Here is a 17,107-nt window from a genome sequence, read left to right as displayed (position 1 = left end):
TTTCAACAACATCAGTTTTTATATCGTCCACCTCCATTCACCTGAACATTACAAATAAAAATAAATAAAATTAAAATTCTAAACAGTTTTAAAGTACATTTGACTCCTTAACGTAATTTTGCATTATTTTCCACTAACAGTAGCAGCCACTAAATATATGGCACCCTTCTGAATACTTCCAACATTTCCCAACAGCGTATCTTTGTAGTCCGTCCAAATATCAACTGGAAAGAACCACTCCACAACTTCTATTCCGTGACAAACGTGCTCTTTATCCTTACCACCAACGAGCTTGAATCTCATTTTCTTTAGCATCCGAAACCTGTCGGACTAGTCAGGATCAACAATTCAGGTCTCAGGATTACCTTCGCCAACTCCAATAAATATCTTGTCAGGTGTAGGGACAGAATCTGACGGACTATTACCACTTATGACGAAAAACAATACGTGGTGGACCACTGTTTCGTCTTTAACATCTTGTCTCAATTGAACATTCCCAATTAATTTTATACCCTTAATCACGATCTTGTCTGATTGACAATCATATATTTTATTACCCAACTCAATACCATTAAGCAATCTCGTCACACTTTTATTATCAAATTTAACGTCCCTTAATTGTTCATCGTACAGCTGCAACTTCCTTGCTCTCCTCTTAATCTTCTTAATGTATTAGGAAATATTCTAAATACTAACAACAGTTGTTTTTTTACATTTTTTAACCATGTTGGATTCACAATGTGGGGCCAAATGCCCAACGAAACCTGCTTATGAATGTTATGTGGTTGGTCCTTCTGTGTGTTTCCATTTTTTGGTGTTTGAACAAAAAAGTAAAAATTAATAATAATATTACAAATTCAGACTTAATTATTCAGATATTTTTAAGAATTGTCATCTTATAATTCAAATTTATTCTACACATAAACTCCAGATTACATAAACTCAATCTCAACCACAGAACTCCAATTCAAGATAAATTTGGATACTTAAGTAGGATTCATAACATTTTTTAAAATTATAAAAAATAAAAAATAAAAATATTCAGGTTGGTAAGAATAACATTTTCTGTTTTCCAAGGCTCAAATGGTAGCAGAATACATCCGTACAGTGTTAAAAATATTAAAAACATTATTATCAAATATTCTACACAACACTTGTAAGCCACCTATGTCATTTATGCAAGAATAAGGCCTTGTTTGGGAACAACCTTTTTTAGTAATTTTTTGGCTAAAATGTGATGTAAAAAAAATTAATATGTTTGGGATGATTTTTTGACTTTTTACGAAAAAATATGCAAAAAGTAGAGAGAAAATGGAATCTTTGACTTTTTTGTATGAGTTGTTGGCTTTTTAATTTTTTTAGTGATTTTTTGACTTTTTAACTAAAAAAATCACTTGCCAAACGAGGCCTAAGTATTGCATAAAATATTTGACATCTTTTTTTTTTTACATCCCTAAGAGTTTTAGAATACAACCACCTAGTAGGTAATAAAATTGTAGAAAAGAAAGTGAACCTTTCAACATAATACAAAAATTAGAGGACTGGTTTGCAAACATAATACAAAAATTAGAGGACTGGTTTGCAAACATATCTCCAGACAACTTCCATTCCACATACAAATCAAAAACTACCACAACTACCTTTCATTCAGTCCTTGAAAGAAAATGGAAAACCAAAATTTTATGGGGAAAAATCAAAAACCCACAAAGCAGAGAGTGGTGTGTTGCATAGGCGATATCCATGGATACATCACAAAGCTTCAAAATCTTTGGTTCAATCTCGAAACCCGAATCGACCCATCTGATTTCGAGACCGCCCTGATCATCTTCTTAGGCGATTACTGCGACAGAGGCCCCAAAACTCGGGATGTGATCGATTTCTTGATCAATCTTCCCTCAAAATACCCAAAACAATCCTACGTTTTTCTCTCCGGGAACCACGACCTCGCTTTCGCGGCGTTCGTCGGAGTTCTGCCGGCGCCGGCGGACGGGTCGGAGTTCTCGGAGACGTGGAAGGAGTACGAGGCGAGTGAGGAGAGAGAAGGGTGGTATAAGGGTGATGGGTTTGAGAATATGCATTTGCAGGGGAGGAGGTGGGCTGGGTCAATTACTGTTAAATTCAATGCTGTGAAGGGGACTGAGTACAAGGGTTCGATTTACGATGCCGGGACTACCTTTGAATCGTATGGTGTTCCTCATGGATCTGCTGGTATCGTTGTTGCTGGTTTTGATTAAATTTGTGTAATGTTAAATGGGTTTTGCTTGTTTGATTAGTTTGCTTCTTGGGAATGTGTTATTGTGTTTGATTTCAACATTTCTTGGTTTTTCATTGTTAAATGGGTTCCTTTTGTTTGATTTAGTATGATATTGTATTTAGTAGTCACGAATTTGTTGTTTTGATTAGTGTGGGTTTAAAATTTGTGTAATGTTAAATGGGATTTTGCTTGTTTGATTAGTTTGCTTCTTGGGAATGAGTTCTTGTGTTTGATTTGAACATTTCTTGGTTGTTCATTGTTAAATGGGTTCCTTTTGTTTGATTTAGTATGATAAGTAGTTGTTTGATGCTACTGAGTACTTGTATTTAGTAGTTATAATTTTTGGTTGTTCAATTTGAAATGGGTTTTTTTGTTCTTAATTTTGGTGATTTTTAGTTATGTTTTTTATGATTTTGATTCTGTTTTGTAGGGCTTCTTTTGCTTAATCCTTTTCTAGATGAGTTCTAGTATGTCATTTGTGTGAATAGTGTTCGGTTCGTTGGAATGATTTTGGGTAGGAATGGAACGGTTTTTTCTTGGCCTCATTGGTGATTCTATTTGGAATGTACGTTCTTTTCTTTTTTGCCAAACCAAACATGGAAATGGGTTGTTGACCATTCTATTGCAACTTATTCCAGTGAACCGAACACTGTGAATGTGAAATGACTTTTTTTGTCTGATTAGGAGTTCAATTTGGGTGTTTGGTTTTTATTGGTGTTATTTACGTTGTGATAATTTAAATTTAAACCCTGATTCTTATGTACAGATTTGATTAAGGCAGTCCCTGATGAACACAAGAAGTTTCTTGCTGAACTAGTTTGGGTCCATGAAGAGGTCAGTATCCCATTCTGTCCTATTCTTCCTTAACTTGAATAATAATGAGTGCAATAAGCTTATGGTTCATTAGTTGAGGTATACCTGTGAGAAGAAAATTTGAATTATGTTCTGGTGATAAGAAACTTGTTCATAATTTTTTGCTACTTGAGGAAATTAAGCTAATGCTAAGCAAGTTTAGTGACGTTTATTTATTTCAGGACAATGTCTGTATAGAAACTGAGGAAGGAATCAAACACTGTAAACTGATTGCTGTACATGCTGGCTTGGAGAAAGGCAAAGGGGTCGAAGAGCAGATGAAATTTTTGAAAGAGAGGGACACCAGGGTGCCTAAGGTGGAGTCTCTCAGCGGGAGGAAAAACGTATGGGATATACCAAAGGTGATAGTTTGCCGGCTGCTCTCTCTCTCTCTTTCTTTTTCTAGCAAAACTTTTGCTGGCTATGGTTAGTAGACTCGTGTTTTAAAGCGTGTTTAGTAACCCAGCTTTTAATTTTTCTTGTTTTGAAGTTAGATTTAGAGTAGAAGTCAGTTGATAGTTGAAGTGTGGCAAAAGCATAGTTGCTGCTAACAATGCTTCTTATTAAAACATTATTAGCAATCACATTTTTGCCCGCGTTTTAATAACATAGAAAATTAGAAAAACGTGATTTACTAACCACAATTTCATAGTTTGGGAAATTTTTTAAAAAGTTTTACAACAAAAATGTATTAATGGTAATGGGCCTCTTTTACTGCAACTTTTGTGCTAGCAAAAAGATTTGGTTGTGGTTGAGCAACATTCAATTGTATTTCTTGATCATTTAAGTGACTTTTCTTTTCTTAATCATTATTATAATGTGGAATATTATTAAATTTAGATACTTGGTGTTTGTCATTTTATAGGAACTGACCGAGTATCCAACCATTGTGGTAAGTGGCCACCATGGGAAGCTTCACATTGAAGGCCTCAGACTGATTATCGATGAAGGTGGCGGGTTCGAGAACAATCCAGTGGCTGCAATTGTGTTGCCCTCGAGGAAAATTGTCCGTGATACTGATGTTTTACCAAAATAGCCTCGAGCGTGCAGTCCATTGGCATAATCCCTTATATCTACGCATACGTTAGGATTGGAGTGCATTCTTTCTCAGCTAATTGAGATAAAAGTGAGTCTACCAAGCGAACTGTCAAATGTATTTCTGTATTATTGTTGTCTTTACGTGATGGCTTTGCCTGTTTCAAGTGTTTTTTTTTGAAGGATACAATAATGATGTTAGTGGGATACATAAATTATATGAGATATGCTTCATTTTTATTGAAGTACACTGTTGTCTTGCTTGCAACCCTTCTATTTCATGTGCTATGTACTGATTGTGTTATTCTATCAAAGTCAGTTTACCATTGTTTGTTTAATGCAAGAAGGGTTCATTTGTCTGTAATATTGGAGTGTATGAAAATATTTTATGATAGAAATGAATTATAGGGAAGAAAATACAAATTCTTTACTTTTTCATTAATGGTTCAATTACAAAAAAATTTAGATATAAAAACAATTTGAACCTTCTCATGTTGCAATCATGGGAAAAGATATTTGAAAATATATTTTCCTTCGAGGAAACATTTATTGTAGAAGCTTTATTTTCTTGCAACAACTAAGCATGGAAAACATTTTTCTTCTCCTTTTCCGTCAAATTTACAGTGTTACAGACATTGATGTAAGAAACGATTAACAATTAAATGAAGGAAATACACATTTTGAGATTCCTAAAAAATGCATTGCTACAAGTTCTGTAAAACTGTTAAATACTACTTTTTAGTGGCGGCGCAACCATTAAGCTATTTAGGTACTCACCCAAGGTCCCACTCAATAGAGGATCCCATAATTTTAATATGTATTGTATATATATCACATAAAAGTGAAAATGAAATTGAATTAAAAATTAAAAATTAAAAATTAGTAGACAAAATGATCTCCTATTAAATTGTTTTTTATACATATTAAAACAAACTACCCCTTATTAGTACTTCTCTCGTCAATCATTAATATATTTAGGCCAAGTTTGACATGATTGAAAAAAAATCAAAAAGTCACTATCCTATTTAAGTCACATCATTTTATTTAAGTCACATCACCTCTCTAACACATCACTCCAAACTCAACCCATATTTCATAAAAAGTCAAAAAATACACTTATTTAATCTTCCCAAACCAGGCCATAATCAAATGCTCTCATAAAATCAATTGTTAATAGAAACAAATCAAGGTTTAAAGTCAGAGAAATTACAAATCAATGAGACTAAAAAATTTATTGCACACTATATAGATGGAATCTTTTTTGGTACAACTCTGACAAACACAAACGATTTGCACCAAACACATAAAAACTTGCACCATGTACACAACAAATTTGTACCACTATGAAAATGCAAAATTCTTTCACTGTCCGAGATTGATTTGCAATTTTCCCTTTAAAGTACACGTAAAACAGTCTGAAAAGCAGAAGGCATAAATTTTTTTAAATAGTCCACAAACCACAGGGATTCACATATAGACCAAATCACAATGAATTAAGTTGAAATTTGACCCTATTTATTTTAAGCCCTCGAGCATATATAACTACGCATATATCTTATTCATGTAAATTGAAAATTCAGCAACGTATGTAACTATCATTGGATGGGTGCAATATGAAAGTTCAGCCCTCACTCATCCCATCTCTCTCTCTCTCTCAAAAATGAACATAAGAAAACAAAAAATAAATGATGTTTTTACTCGTCCTCGACGCCTGAACTGTCCGAGCTCGAGCCATTTTCTTTACCATGGGCAGTGCCATTGGCCACAGCTCCTTTACTCTTCACATCTTTTACATCCTCTTCATCCTCACTGTATTCGCTCTCATAATCATCGTATTCCTCTTCCTCTTCCTCCTCTTCCTCCTCAACCCCATCCTCGACTGACGGTCCCTCTTCTACCACGGCACCACCCCTTGTGCCCGCTCGGCTCCGTTTCAAAACTTTCACCTTCAAGCTTGTCTTCTTGTCACAGCCAATCCAAGAGTCACACAAACAGAAAGATGTCAGGCTGTAGTTTCCCTCAGCCGGGGCCTGAAACTTGCCCATTACCAGTCTTGACCCGTTCTTCACCTTCTCAATTGCTTCTTTAACAGCCAAACTTATCTCCTTCAAGCTAGCCCCAGACCCTTCCTTCGACTCTTGAATTGCTTTCGATGCAGCGATTATAGCCGTAGCTTCGTCCATGAAGTTAACCTTCTGAAACATCCATACATCATTGGAGACCGAGTCTGCAAGTAGGAGCCAGAAATTTTCTTCCTTGGGGAAGGGGAAGTAGGGCGCGTGTGGAAGGGCACCAATCAGGCCATTCCCACGTTGGAGTGTGACCCAAGCGTGCATTGTTACGATGTCGCCCTCTTGAATTCCCTCTTCGCCTTCCGTCTCACAAGTGACATCGATTGTTATGGAAGGCATCATTTCAAGAACAATTTCTACGTCTTGGGATTCAGCAGAAGAGAAACTGGCAACTTGAGTCAGCAGTTCAGCACGATCCTGTGGGGTCATGTCTCGAAGGTCTTGAAATGTCCTCACTTTCTGCATTACATAACAAAAATCCAAAAGGTTACAATCAACATCTAGACAAAGCCAGTAATAAAAGGTGAAGAGAGACTGGATGTTGAGTTCCATAGTAGGATGGCAACAGACCATGGTAGGGAAAGAAAATGATGGTATGAAGGTAATCTCAGGTTACCATATGAACCACACAGATTTTAATCAGTCAATGAAAAGAGAGGGGAAAATGTGGACAGCCCATTTGAATCAACATGTTTAATGAATAAAATATGGGAGGAAAAAAACTTAGTACATTAGATGAATTCCCTGGCATGAGCATGCTCGTGATTTTTAGGGTCTCTCATACACTCATCAATATGCATAACCACGGTGCTGAGTTCATTTATGGGTTAGAGACTCTAGAGCATAAGATATTGCACTACTGTTCCTTGGAATAGGTGTCTCAGTTTATGATAAGTCAATAACATACAATCTACAGTTTAGCAATATAATTTGTTTTAGCACAATCCATATGTAGTTTGCTCAACTATGTATGTTGGTTGAACAAATCAGTACCTATCTTGTCAACATCAATATGCAGAGAACAATCTGATTTTACAAGCTTCTGCATTGCAGACCTAAACGACTCTGGTTCAGAGCCATTTTAAAAAGCAGCATCATTGGTAGTGAGTAGTGACGTAGTGTTCTCTTCTTAGAAAGTAAATTGGAGCAACATTCCAAATTCTCAACCCAAACATAGCTGAAGCAAGTAAATGAATGTTCTTTTGTGACTGAACCAGACTAGTGATTGCATGGTCAGCATGCAATCAGGGAATGGGATTCAAAATGATAAACCAATGACAAAGCAATGCACTGTTAGAAAAGATTTTTTACCTTTCGTGCAATCTTCTTGACAACAGCCTCACTGAAGTGTGGCAACTGCAGAAAGGGAGCAATTCCTTCACTGGACACCCCAGATGCTTTTCGTGCACTGAGTGGAACTGCCTGCATCACAAATTTAAAAAGCATTTATGGCAAGTGTCAAAATCAGGAATAACCAACCTCATCTTCAATACAAGCTAAGAAGGTGACATATCCGTGTCGTGTCGTGTCTGTGTCAGACACCGACCCTCTTTGGACACTCCTAGGACACGTGTCCGACACTCTTCAAAACGTGTCTTATTTTTTAAATTTTTTTAAAGACCCGGACGCTCTCTGGACACTTGAAGGACACACGTGTCAATCGCATAAACAAGTGTCTATCGATTGGACACATGTGAAACTAATTATAAGTTCAAACAAAACTACTCAAAATACAATAATAAAACAAAAATCATATAAATTTATAGGAATTAATGTCATATTATATTTTTTATTATCTTTGAATGATATATTCATATATATAACATAAAATAAATATATAAAATAACATATTTCATGCGTGTCCCCCACGTGCCGTGTCCGTCATTTTTTTAAAATTAACGTTTCGGCATGTCCGTGTCATATCCGTATCGTGTCACGTCCATATCGTGTCACGTGTCCGTGTCCATGCTTCTTAGAATACAAGGGACAAGGTAAAAAAATCTAAAATGGAACTAGAACCTTAATTACCAATTAATAGGCATATTTAGATTCTCGCGCACTCAATATTGATGGTTATTCATAAATAAATTGATTCAAAGATGAGGATGAAGTAGTAATTCATTCATCGGAAAAATGGTTTAAATCACCTCAGTCGCCTTGCCTTACGAAGTTAGATACCACCAAATGTAAGGTCAAAAAAATTGATATTTCACATTACGAGCTTATGTTTTAACGTGTATATATATATAATGTGAGTGACATGCGTAAATATGTTTGTATTAGACAAAAGCATCACTCCAAAATACTGTAAAAATTAATTTAAAATCAAACATTCAGCATATTTAAAATGTAACAGATATAGGGTATGTTTGGTTTGAGTTTGGGAGATGAGTTTTAGAGATAAAAAGTACGAAAAGTTGTTTGGTTTGGTTTTTTTCAAAAGATGTTTTGGAAAATTATTTTGAGAGAGTTTTGGAAAAAGTGATTGATTTGATGTGTATGAGAGAGAGATTTGTTTGGAAAACTTGTAAACCAAACAAGTTTTGGAAAAAATTTTTGGGAAAATTTGTTTGGTTTGATTACTTTTGAAAACTTATTTGTAGAGAATTTTTCTCAAAAATTTTTGGGAAACACAAACCAAACAAGGCCATAGATTTCATTTAAAATGTTACAGAAAAAAAATAAAACAGAGGAGTTCCATTTCTGTACAGTGTCCAGTCACCCTCTAAATTGGTACAAGCATAAATGTGCACGGCTATGTAAATTAGCAAAATAATAATAATAAATAAATAAATAAGAAAGACAGCAAACAATACAATGATACACCCAAGAAAGCCAAAAAAATATTATAGCAGAATGAGATTTCAGTGATCAGACACCTGAATTATACTTTGAGAAAGCTCAACCACTCCGATGGCAGGCCTCAACCATCCATGTCCTTGCTGAGTGCGTGGTATAATTGCCATCTACACGCACAAAGTATCTGTAAATTATCTCAACTTGAAGGAGAAAGCAATAGGAATGGTGACAGCAAAAGAAATAAAAACAAATTAACGCATTATAAAAGAGGATGCGATCATATGATGGCACATACAACATATGTCACCAACTTAGTTTTACTTAGTTTTGCATGCCTAATTATTTTCATTTGAGCAACATGATCTTAAATTAAGAAAACTGTAAGGCTTCTTCCTCTCAGAAGATTTTTACTTCTATGAGAACCAGCAAGTGCAACAGGTCCAGTGCTGGGACAGGTAAACTAACAGGGGAGTGCACTATTTTTACTTCTCGGCCTTTTTTTGGCATGCCTTTGATTCTCAACCAAAAAGATGAAACCCATAATTTGGTATATATTTCATAAATATTTGGAAAAAGTTGGTGCCCAGAATAAGAATAACAGTCGATAAGCATTGGTCAAAGACTTCAAGTGGCAGCATCACTATTGTTTATGAAATTAAACAGTTAGTGTAAGGCTATATGGGATTTGCATTTTCCATTTATTATAATTAAAAACAACTTTGAGATTTCCCTATCACCATATAAGCTAAGTTAATGGAGGGTTACAACTAGCTCCCCTGAAGTGACTTAAATTATTATTACTCGAAGCATGAACACCTTTGCACTCTGACAGTGCCCCTCTCATATGATACCGATTCACTTTTGCACGAGATTTCCTTTAGGTGTTATCTCACAGACCCATATGTTAATGGGCCTTAAGAGCCAAGCTACACGTTGATCAAGCTCACCTATTGAACAAAGAAGCTTGGAGTCTAGGCTTGAGGTTCATGTATTTGACATAATACAAGTTTGGCAAAGCCCTAAACAAACCGAAGCTAGAGCTTCTCAAAGCAGCTCAGTTCATCTTATGGTCTGCTTATTTAGAGGCAATTGGGTAGCATGGACGATAGCACCTAAGCAAAAACTTGTAGCCCAACCCAGGAAACCTAGGCCATTCGTAGGTTAGTGAAAAACAGTAAGTGGATTGGAATTGTCTTTAATTTATTGAAAGCAAAACTTTCTATACTAATTGTCAACCTAAAAGGATAATCAATACATCGCTGCCAACTCTTCCATAAAAATCAACAATCAGGCACAACTCAAGACAGGGTAGCAACTCTCACAACAGCTTCTTCAACTTTTTGGAGACAAAATAAGCTGCCAATTTTTTTTTTTTTTAAGATTCATCTGTTGGGCTTTAAACACATCATTTGGACTCCCAGAAAAATTGCAATTACTACTGTTACAGCAAATTATATTCACCAACCCAAGATACAGAATTGCGTCTGCATTTGCAAGATAAAAACTTCAAAAACAAGCAGCCTCGTGCAAGCAGACTAACTTGTCACCACAAGTTAATTGCAGCAGAAACTGAGGGCAGAGTTTATCACCTTCATTAGTTCATCAAGAAGGCGAGGTGCTAGTTCAAGCATGCGTCTAAAATCACGCAGCAAAGCCGGAGATAATGCTCCTGACTCACGGGTCAATTGCGCTTGAATCAACAATTCCGTCTGCATGTGATAAAAGAATTGGGTACAGGATTATCAAAAAAACATGTGAGGACCCCAAAACGTATAGTGCTTGACACAATAAAAAAAACAGCACATCACCTTAACTATGGCTGGATGCTGCTTCCAAAACTTAGCTTGCTCTTGCTTTATGTTTTTTAGGTCCAAGTTTAACTCACTCCTGACTAACAAAAAAAGCTTCTGAAGGGGTTCCTCATCACTCCGGCGAACAGGAATTTCCACATATTCTGCACCCTTTATGAAAACATCCATGACCTTGCTGTATCACTAACGTAGTGTTAGGACAGAAACACAGAGAAGAACAAAGTAATGCATACTGACTGTTACAAATAAACTAGCTCCATTGCCCGTAAAGAATATCTCCATTGCAACTTACACAAAAATGCAGTTTCTTCTTTCTTCCATCCATAGGGGGTGAAGAAGTTAAGTTACAAAGATTTATTTGACCGCGTGAAATAAGGGAAATGAAATAATAATAATAAAATATACACACACAAACACACACACAAAAAAAAAAAAAAATTTGTTTGAATGATAAAGTTAATTGTGTTCTGCCACCTAGTGAGGCTTGCAAAACACAGTTTGCATATGTGAAGAAACAAATAGTTGTGCCTTCTTAACATTATAAAGAACATTTAAAATTGCAGTGTCATTCCATGATTGATACATCACTACACATGCAACAAAGACATCATAATAATCAGGTTTTCATAGAAGAAGAAATTCAAACTATGTTGCAATTAAAATACCAAATCAGCCAAAGGAAAAGTATACCTTGGCGCTAAAGAAGGCTTCATTAAGTAGTAATATGTGGACATCGTCTGATGCATGACATAATTTCCAGTATATTTTGAAGACCTTGACAAATATATAACAGCCATCATCAAGGGCAAAAGAATACAAACTCCAACAATCCCGAGTAATAGTACACCGCCAGATGCTCCATCAATGTTCAGCAGAAACTGAGGAAGAGCTATTCCCATTTGAAGCCCCTGACTCAGACAAAAATGTGAAACTGATTCAGGCTCACGTTAACTCTCTTAAAATCGAAGCAAATGAGTTCTCCCCTCCCCAATAACACTACCTGCCTGCCATCTGGATGTCCATATTTCTCAAAGTTCTCTCGTGATACTGGATCTGTCAGAGCCTGATAAGCCTTTGATATGTATTCCACAAAATATGTGTGGGCCTCTAGGAGAAAAGGAGAATTAAGTAAATAAGAATATGCCAGCACCGAGAAGCATCAAATTTGTACCCAAGTTGATGGGGCGGAAAAAAGAACAATACAATGATATGAAACACCTTCAACCTGGATCTGGATTTTTATCGGGATGGTATTGGATGGAAAGTCTCCTATATGCCTTCTTTATTTCTGAGTCCGAAACTCCAGGTTCTAATCCAAGAATACTGAATGGCTCAAACACTTGGATCTGAAGAATAAGAAAACAAGCAACAGATTATTTCCTTTATGAGGAACAAATTAAACAATAACAGATTTTTGGTAAAGGTGTGACATATCGAACAGAAGCCAACTTCGATCTTCAGCAAGTACTTAAAGAACATTTACGAAGAATTAAACCCAATGCCACAAGAACAGAATACTTATATATACATATGTCACTGTTCAAGGGAAACTTTCTGGCCTTGTTTGGTTTGTTCTTAAGAGGGGGGGAAAAAAAAATCAGAAATTTTTTGATAAATTGAAATCTAATTCGATAAAAATAAATATCAAAAAATATATTAAAAATTTTAAAAATTATTTCTAGCGACCCAGAAGATAAAATTATGTAAAAATAATAAATGTTTTGTAATTTTTAATTTCTTTCGTCAAATTAATTTTTAGTTTTTAAGAAAAAAAATTCTGAAACAAGTTTTTGAAAATCAAACCAAGCATGGCCTCTAGATTCCATTCTTACATTATCACAGATTCACAGTAAAGGCAGATTAAAGTCCTTGCTACCAAAGCTAACCCCGACAATGGAGTACCAAGCAATTATATACAGATTACCTCATGGCTAATATGTTTGATGTAATAAACCAAGACTGCCATGACGACCCAAAGCAGCACAAGCGATAAGTTGCTACATGTTGAAAAGTTCGATAACTGAAAAAGAAACCAAAAGAATTAGAATACAACAAAAAAAATCACAATGTAATTCAAATAATAAGTTGGATGAGAAACTTACACGTTTAAATATGGATTTGCGGTACTTCCCAGAGCGAAAGCAAACCGAACACTCACAGTGTATGCTCTTTGTCTTTTTAGATGCAGCAGAGAATAACTTGACTATTGTGTAAGGTACTAATGGCAGAGCTATTATAGTCAAGATGAATATTGGAAAGAGCGCACTGTTTTCTTCTGAAGTAGCCATATTCAATAGAGTTCTAGAAGACCAATGGTGTGAACTCCCGAAGAAATTAATTCAATTAGGATACCTGCATTTCAAATCTGTGTGTATGAACCCAATAGAAGCACATCATTTACCCACAAAGAACAGGGATTAGGAAAATAAAGGACTACAAATGCATGCATAGGACTTTGTTTTCTACTCTTACATCAGTTTTAAAAAAAGTACTCTAGTAACAAGCACAAAATGGAGTAACAAGATCAAGCGGAAGCTACATGATTCTACATTATTAGAGGTATATCAATATCCACATTACGATATGCCATTGTAAATTCCTGAAATAACATGCGAAAATTATTGGGGCATATATTATTAGATGAAAGGAAAAAAAATTGCAAAAATGCGATGTAATATAATTAATATTCAAAAAATTGGATAGTTCTTTACTTATATCAGCCATTACAATGAATAGCAGCCAAAAAAAAAAAATGACTGCACAGCTCGCAAAGTACCACCCACAAGTATGTGAAACAATTAAAGAAAATTTAGTCAAGGCCTTATCAACCCACCCTGAAATATAGTAAAAAATGAAAGTTTCATTCAATAATAACTTGAATGATTGCAGTGGTGACTGGGTTATCTAGAGAGTTTACTCTAATGAGTAAAAAGTAGTGGATGTCTGCTAACAGCCATTCCTACCTCTTTTGATCCTATCAGCCATTCCAACCTCAGCTTCAACAATGAAATCCCACTGGTAAAAATCCATTGGTGTTAAGTATTCTCCATATATAATTTATGTTCTTTGCTTTTAATTCCCCCTCCCATCCAAAGCAAAAGAAAACATTTAAAAAGAAACTAACTATGAATATAATTGATCTCATCTTTGCTTAGCCATTTATGTATAATTATAGACCATAAAACATATAAAGAATGCAATTGAAAAAGTAACAAAGTTGAAGATAAATGCTCAAAAGTATCCTGCTTAGAACACATTCAGTTAAAATACATTTGCATACACTGGGCCTGTTTGGTAACATTTATATTTATAATTTCCTCTTTACATTTACAAAAATTTTGAAAACTATAAACATAAACTAGTTCGGTTTCATTTGTTGAATTTTTTTTTTTTTCATTTTTTCCTCTTTCCCCCATCCTTTCTGACCACACCCATTGCTCATCACTATCGGCTACCATTGCCAATGACCTCCTCAAAACACCACCTCCCTTGGCTGCCAACCACCTATCACAGCAGCCAACCACCTCCCACCGACAGTAACCACCACAGGCCACCACTTTTTCTTGAAAACGACCTTCAGCTACCACCTTAGGTGGCCGACTGGCCACAATCTCCAACCATTACTTTCAGCCACCACTTACCATGGCCAACAACAACCTCCAGCCACCGCCAACCACCTCTCACCGGTAGCAACCACTTTCAGCCACTACCTCCTGCGGTTGACAACCACATTCGGTCACCATCTCCAACCGTCTCCTCCAGCAGGCACCCCTTTTCACTTGTTTATACAACAATTTTTTTTAAATTACTTGTGTACCAAATTTTTCCTTTTTTTTTTTTTTTGCTCTTACCCAAAATAGACATAAACATGTTTTCTGTTCTCTGTAAAGGTTGTTAAATGGCACCTGAAAATTTAGGAAATAAATAAATGCAACGAAATCTGGCAATAGTCTTTCTTGGGGAAAATAACATCAGGTGATTCAATTCGTAGGAAAAATAGAGAAAAATATAATAACCTTTCATGAGTCAATTTCTCTGTAATTGATTACAATTTATCAGATTCACCCACCAACAATATGAAGAACATAATAACGACAGCACAATTGAGAAGCAAATTTTGAATTCGAATTTTTTATGAAGCAAATTGAGAAATGGTCCAAATTTTGAATTCGAATTGAGAACGATTTCATTTGATTTGATCCAGATGATATTGTTCAGAAATTGGTGGAGATTGAGAAGTTCGTTACCTCGTCGGAGTATCGCCGGAGAGCTGACGGACAAAAAGGAAACTGTGTCAGAAGCACATAGAGAGAGGCACGGCGGATACTGGAAGCCTGACGCCCAGGCAAATCGATCTATCAAATATGAGCCCTAGAAAGGCATATAATAGTAGGAGAGTGTTTGATTTGTGTTTAAAACCAACTCGGGGTTGGTTTGGGTTATTCAGTTTGTTTGGTTATAATTTTCAAAAATAAATAAATTTTAAAAAAATTATTTTTTATTTTTTGCATTTTAATATTTTTAATAATTTTTTTAATATTTTAAGTAATTTTTTTATTTTTAAATACACCTAAAATGAATATACTTGAAAGTATAATATTTGTGAAAAAAAAATTTAAAAAATATACTAAATACCAAAAAATATAAAATTTCAGTACATTTTTCATATTTTTATGTATTTATTAATTATTTAAAATATTTTTTTACAAATATTTTATTATTTAGATATATCTAAATAAGATGTATCTAAAAAAGTAAAAAAATTATTTAAAATTTTAAAAAATATTTACTAAAAACAAAAAAAATATTAAAAATAAAAAAAACTCAGGTAGCATTTGGTAGAGTTTTCTAAAGATGATTTGAAAATAGGAGTTGTATTTTGAGTTTGTAAGTTTTGAAATTATGATTTGAGTGTGAAAAATTTGTTTGGTGAAAGAGTTTTGAAAAGAGTTTTGGATTGAGTGGGAAATTTTTGATATAACATGTGATATTTGATATAAAAAAATTATAACTCATAACCAAACATATAACTTAAAATTCTATTTAAAACTCATTAAAAAAAATTTAAAATTTGAAATTTTTTTATTTAAAATATAAAAAAGGGCAAATTATTGATAAATCTCATTTAGAAGTGTTTTAACCCAAGAAATTCATGAAGGAATTTTTTAACCCATTTAGTCCCATGTATGTATAGTTTTATTCCATAAAGTCCTTTTTCTTAATTTACACTATTTTCTTTGACACTTATGCCCTTATATTTAATTTTGATACCCTTATAAATATTTTTTGAACGGTTAGCAATTTTATGATGTGATCGTTTATATTTTAAAATTCACATTAGTAGGAATGTAAAATTGGCACGTGGGCGGCCCAAAACTCGCCCGCGAGCGAGGGCGGGCCCGGCCCGTTGACAATGTGAATATTCACATTGACATGTTAACATTCACATTGATAAGAGTATAAAATTGGTCCGCGGCTCATGGGTGGCCAAAAGCCCGCCCGCCGCTCGGGGCGGGCCCGGCCCGGCCCGTGACAATGTGAATATTCACATTAACATGTTAACATTCACATGGATAGAAGTGTAAAATTAGCCCGCGCGCTCATGGCTGCCCGAAACTCGCTCACGGCCCATGGGCGGCCCGGGGCGGGCCCGGCCCGGCCTGTTGACAATGTGAATATTCACATTAACATATTAACATTTACATTGATAAGAGTATAAAATTGTCCAGCGGCCCAAGGCAGGCCCGACCCGGCCCGTTGACAATGTGAATATTCACATTGACATGTTAACATTCACATGGATAGGAGTGTAAAATTAGCCCGCGCCTCGTGGCTGCCCGAAACTCGCCTACGGCCCATGGGCGGCCCGGGGCGGGCTCGGCCCGGCCTGTTGACAATGTGAATATTCACATTGACATGTTAACATTCACATTGATAAGAGTATAAAATTGGCCCGCAGCCCATGGGCTGCCAAAAGCCCGTCCACCGCCCGGGACAGGCCCGGCTTGACCCGTTAACAATGTTAATATTTATATTGACATGTTAACATTCACATTGATAGGAGTGTAAAATTAGCCCGTGCTTCGTGGCTGCCCGAAACCCGCCCACGGCCCATAGGCGACCCAAGGCGGGCCCGGCACGGCCTGTTGACAATGTGAATATTCACATTGATAAGAGTATAAAATTAGCCAACGGTCTAGGGCTAATTTTACACTTTTATCAATATGAATGTTAACATGTCAATGTGGATATTCACATTGTCAATAGGCCGGGCCGGGCCGGGC

General features: G+C 35.6%; 2 protein-coding genes across 4 annotated transcripts; one reads left to right on the top strand and one right to left on the bottom strand.

Moving 5' to 3' along the window:
- Nucleotides 1-1,602: 1,602 nt before the first annotated feature.
- Nucleotides 1,603-4,479, top strand: LOC114284037 (tyrosine-protein phosphatase RLPH2). Of its 2 annotated transcripts, none has more exons than XM_028226911.2 (4): nt 1,603-2,208; nt 3,021-3,088; nt 3,289-3,468; nt 3,972-4,479. In XM_028226911.2, exons 1-4 carry the CDS (start codon nt 1,665-1,667, stop codon nt 4,140-4,142), a joined length of 963 nt encoding a protein of 320 aa, XP_028082712.2. In that variant the 5' UTR covers nt 1,603-1,664; the 3' UTR covers nt 4,143-4,479. The 2 variants fall into 2 exon arrangements, with proteins under 2 accessions (XP_028082712.2, XP_028082713.2); XM_028226912.2 differs by having other exon boundaries at nt 1,621-2,208; nt 3,036-3,088.
- Nucleotides 4,480-5,676: 1,197 nt separating this feature from the next.
- On the bottom strand, nt 5,677-15,254 carry LOC114284038 (dnaJ protein ERDJ2). 2 transcript variants are annotated; one of them, XM_028226914.2, is made up of 11 exons: nt 15,071-15,254; nt 12,926-13,188; nt 12,748-12,843; nt 12,049-12,169; nt 11,824-11,930; nt 11,514-11,731; nt 10,821-10,998; nt 10,602-10,721; nt 9,093-9,179; nt 7,525-7,635; nt 5,677-6,672 (listed from the first exon to the last, which is right to left on the bottom strand). In XM_028226914.2, exons 2-11 carry the CDS (start codon nt 13,109-13,111, stop codon nt 5,836-5,838), a joined length of 2,061 nt encoding a protein of 686 aa, XP_028082715.2. In that variant the 5' UTR covers nt 13,112-13,188; nt 15,071-15,254; the 3' UTR covers nt 5,677-5,835. The 2 variants fall into 2 exon arrangements, with proteins under 2 accessions (XP_028082715.2, XP_028082716.2); XM_028226915.2 differs by having other exon boundaries at nt 12,926-13,175.
- Nucleotides 15,255-17,107: the final 1,853 nt, after the last annotated feature.

The sequence above is a fragment of the Camellia sinensis genome, chromosome 3 (genome assembly GCF_055761805.1).
Source record: "Camellia sinensis isolate YWXY chromosome 3, ASM5576180v1, whole genome shotgun sequence".
Classification (NCBI taxonomy): Eukaryota; Viridiplantae; Streptophyta; class Magnoliopsida; order Ericales; family Theaceae; genus Camellia; species Camellia sinensis.
This window is presented reverse-complemented; position numbering and strand designations above follow the sequence as displayed.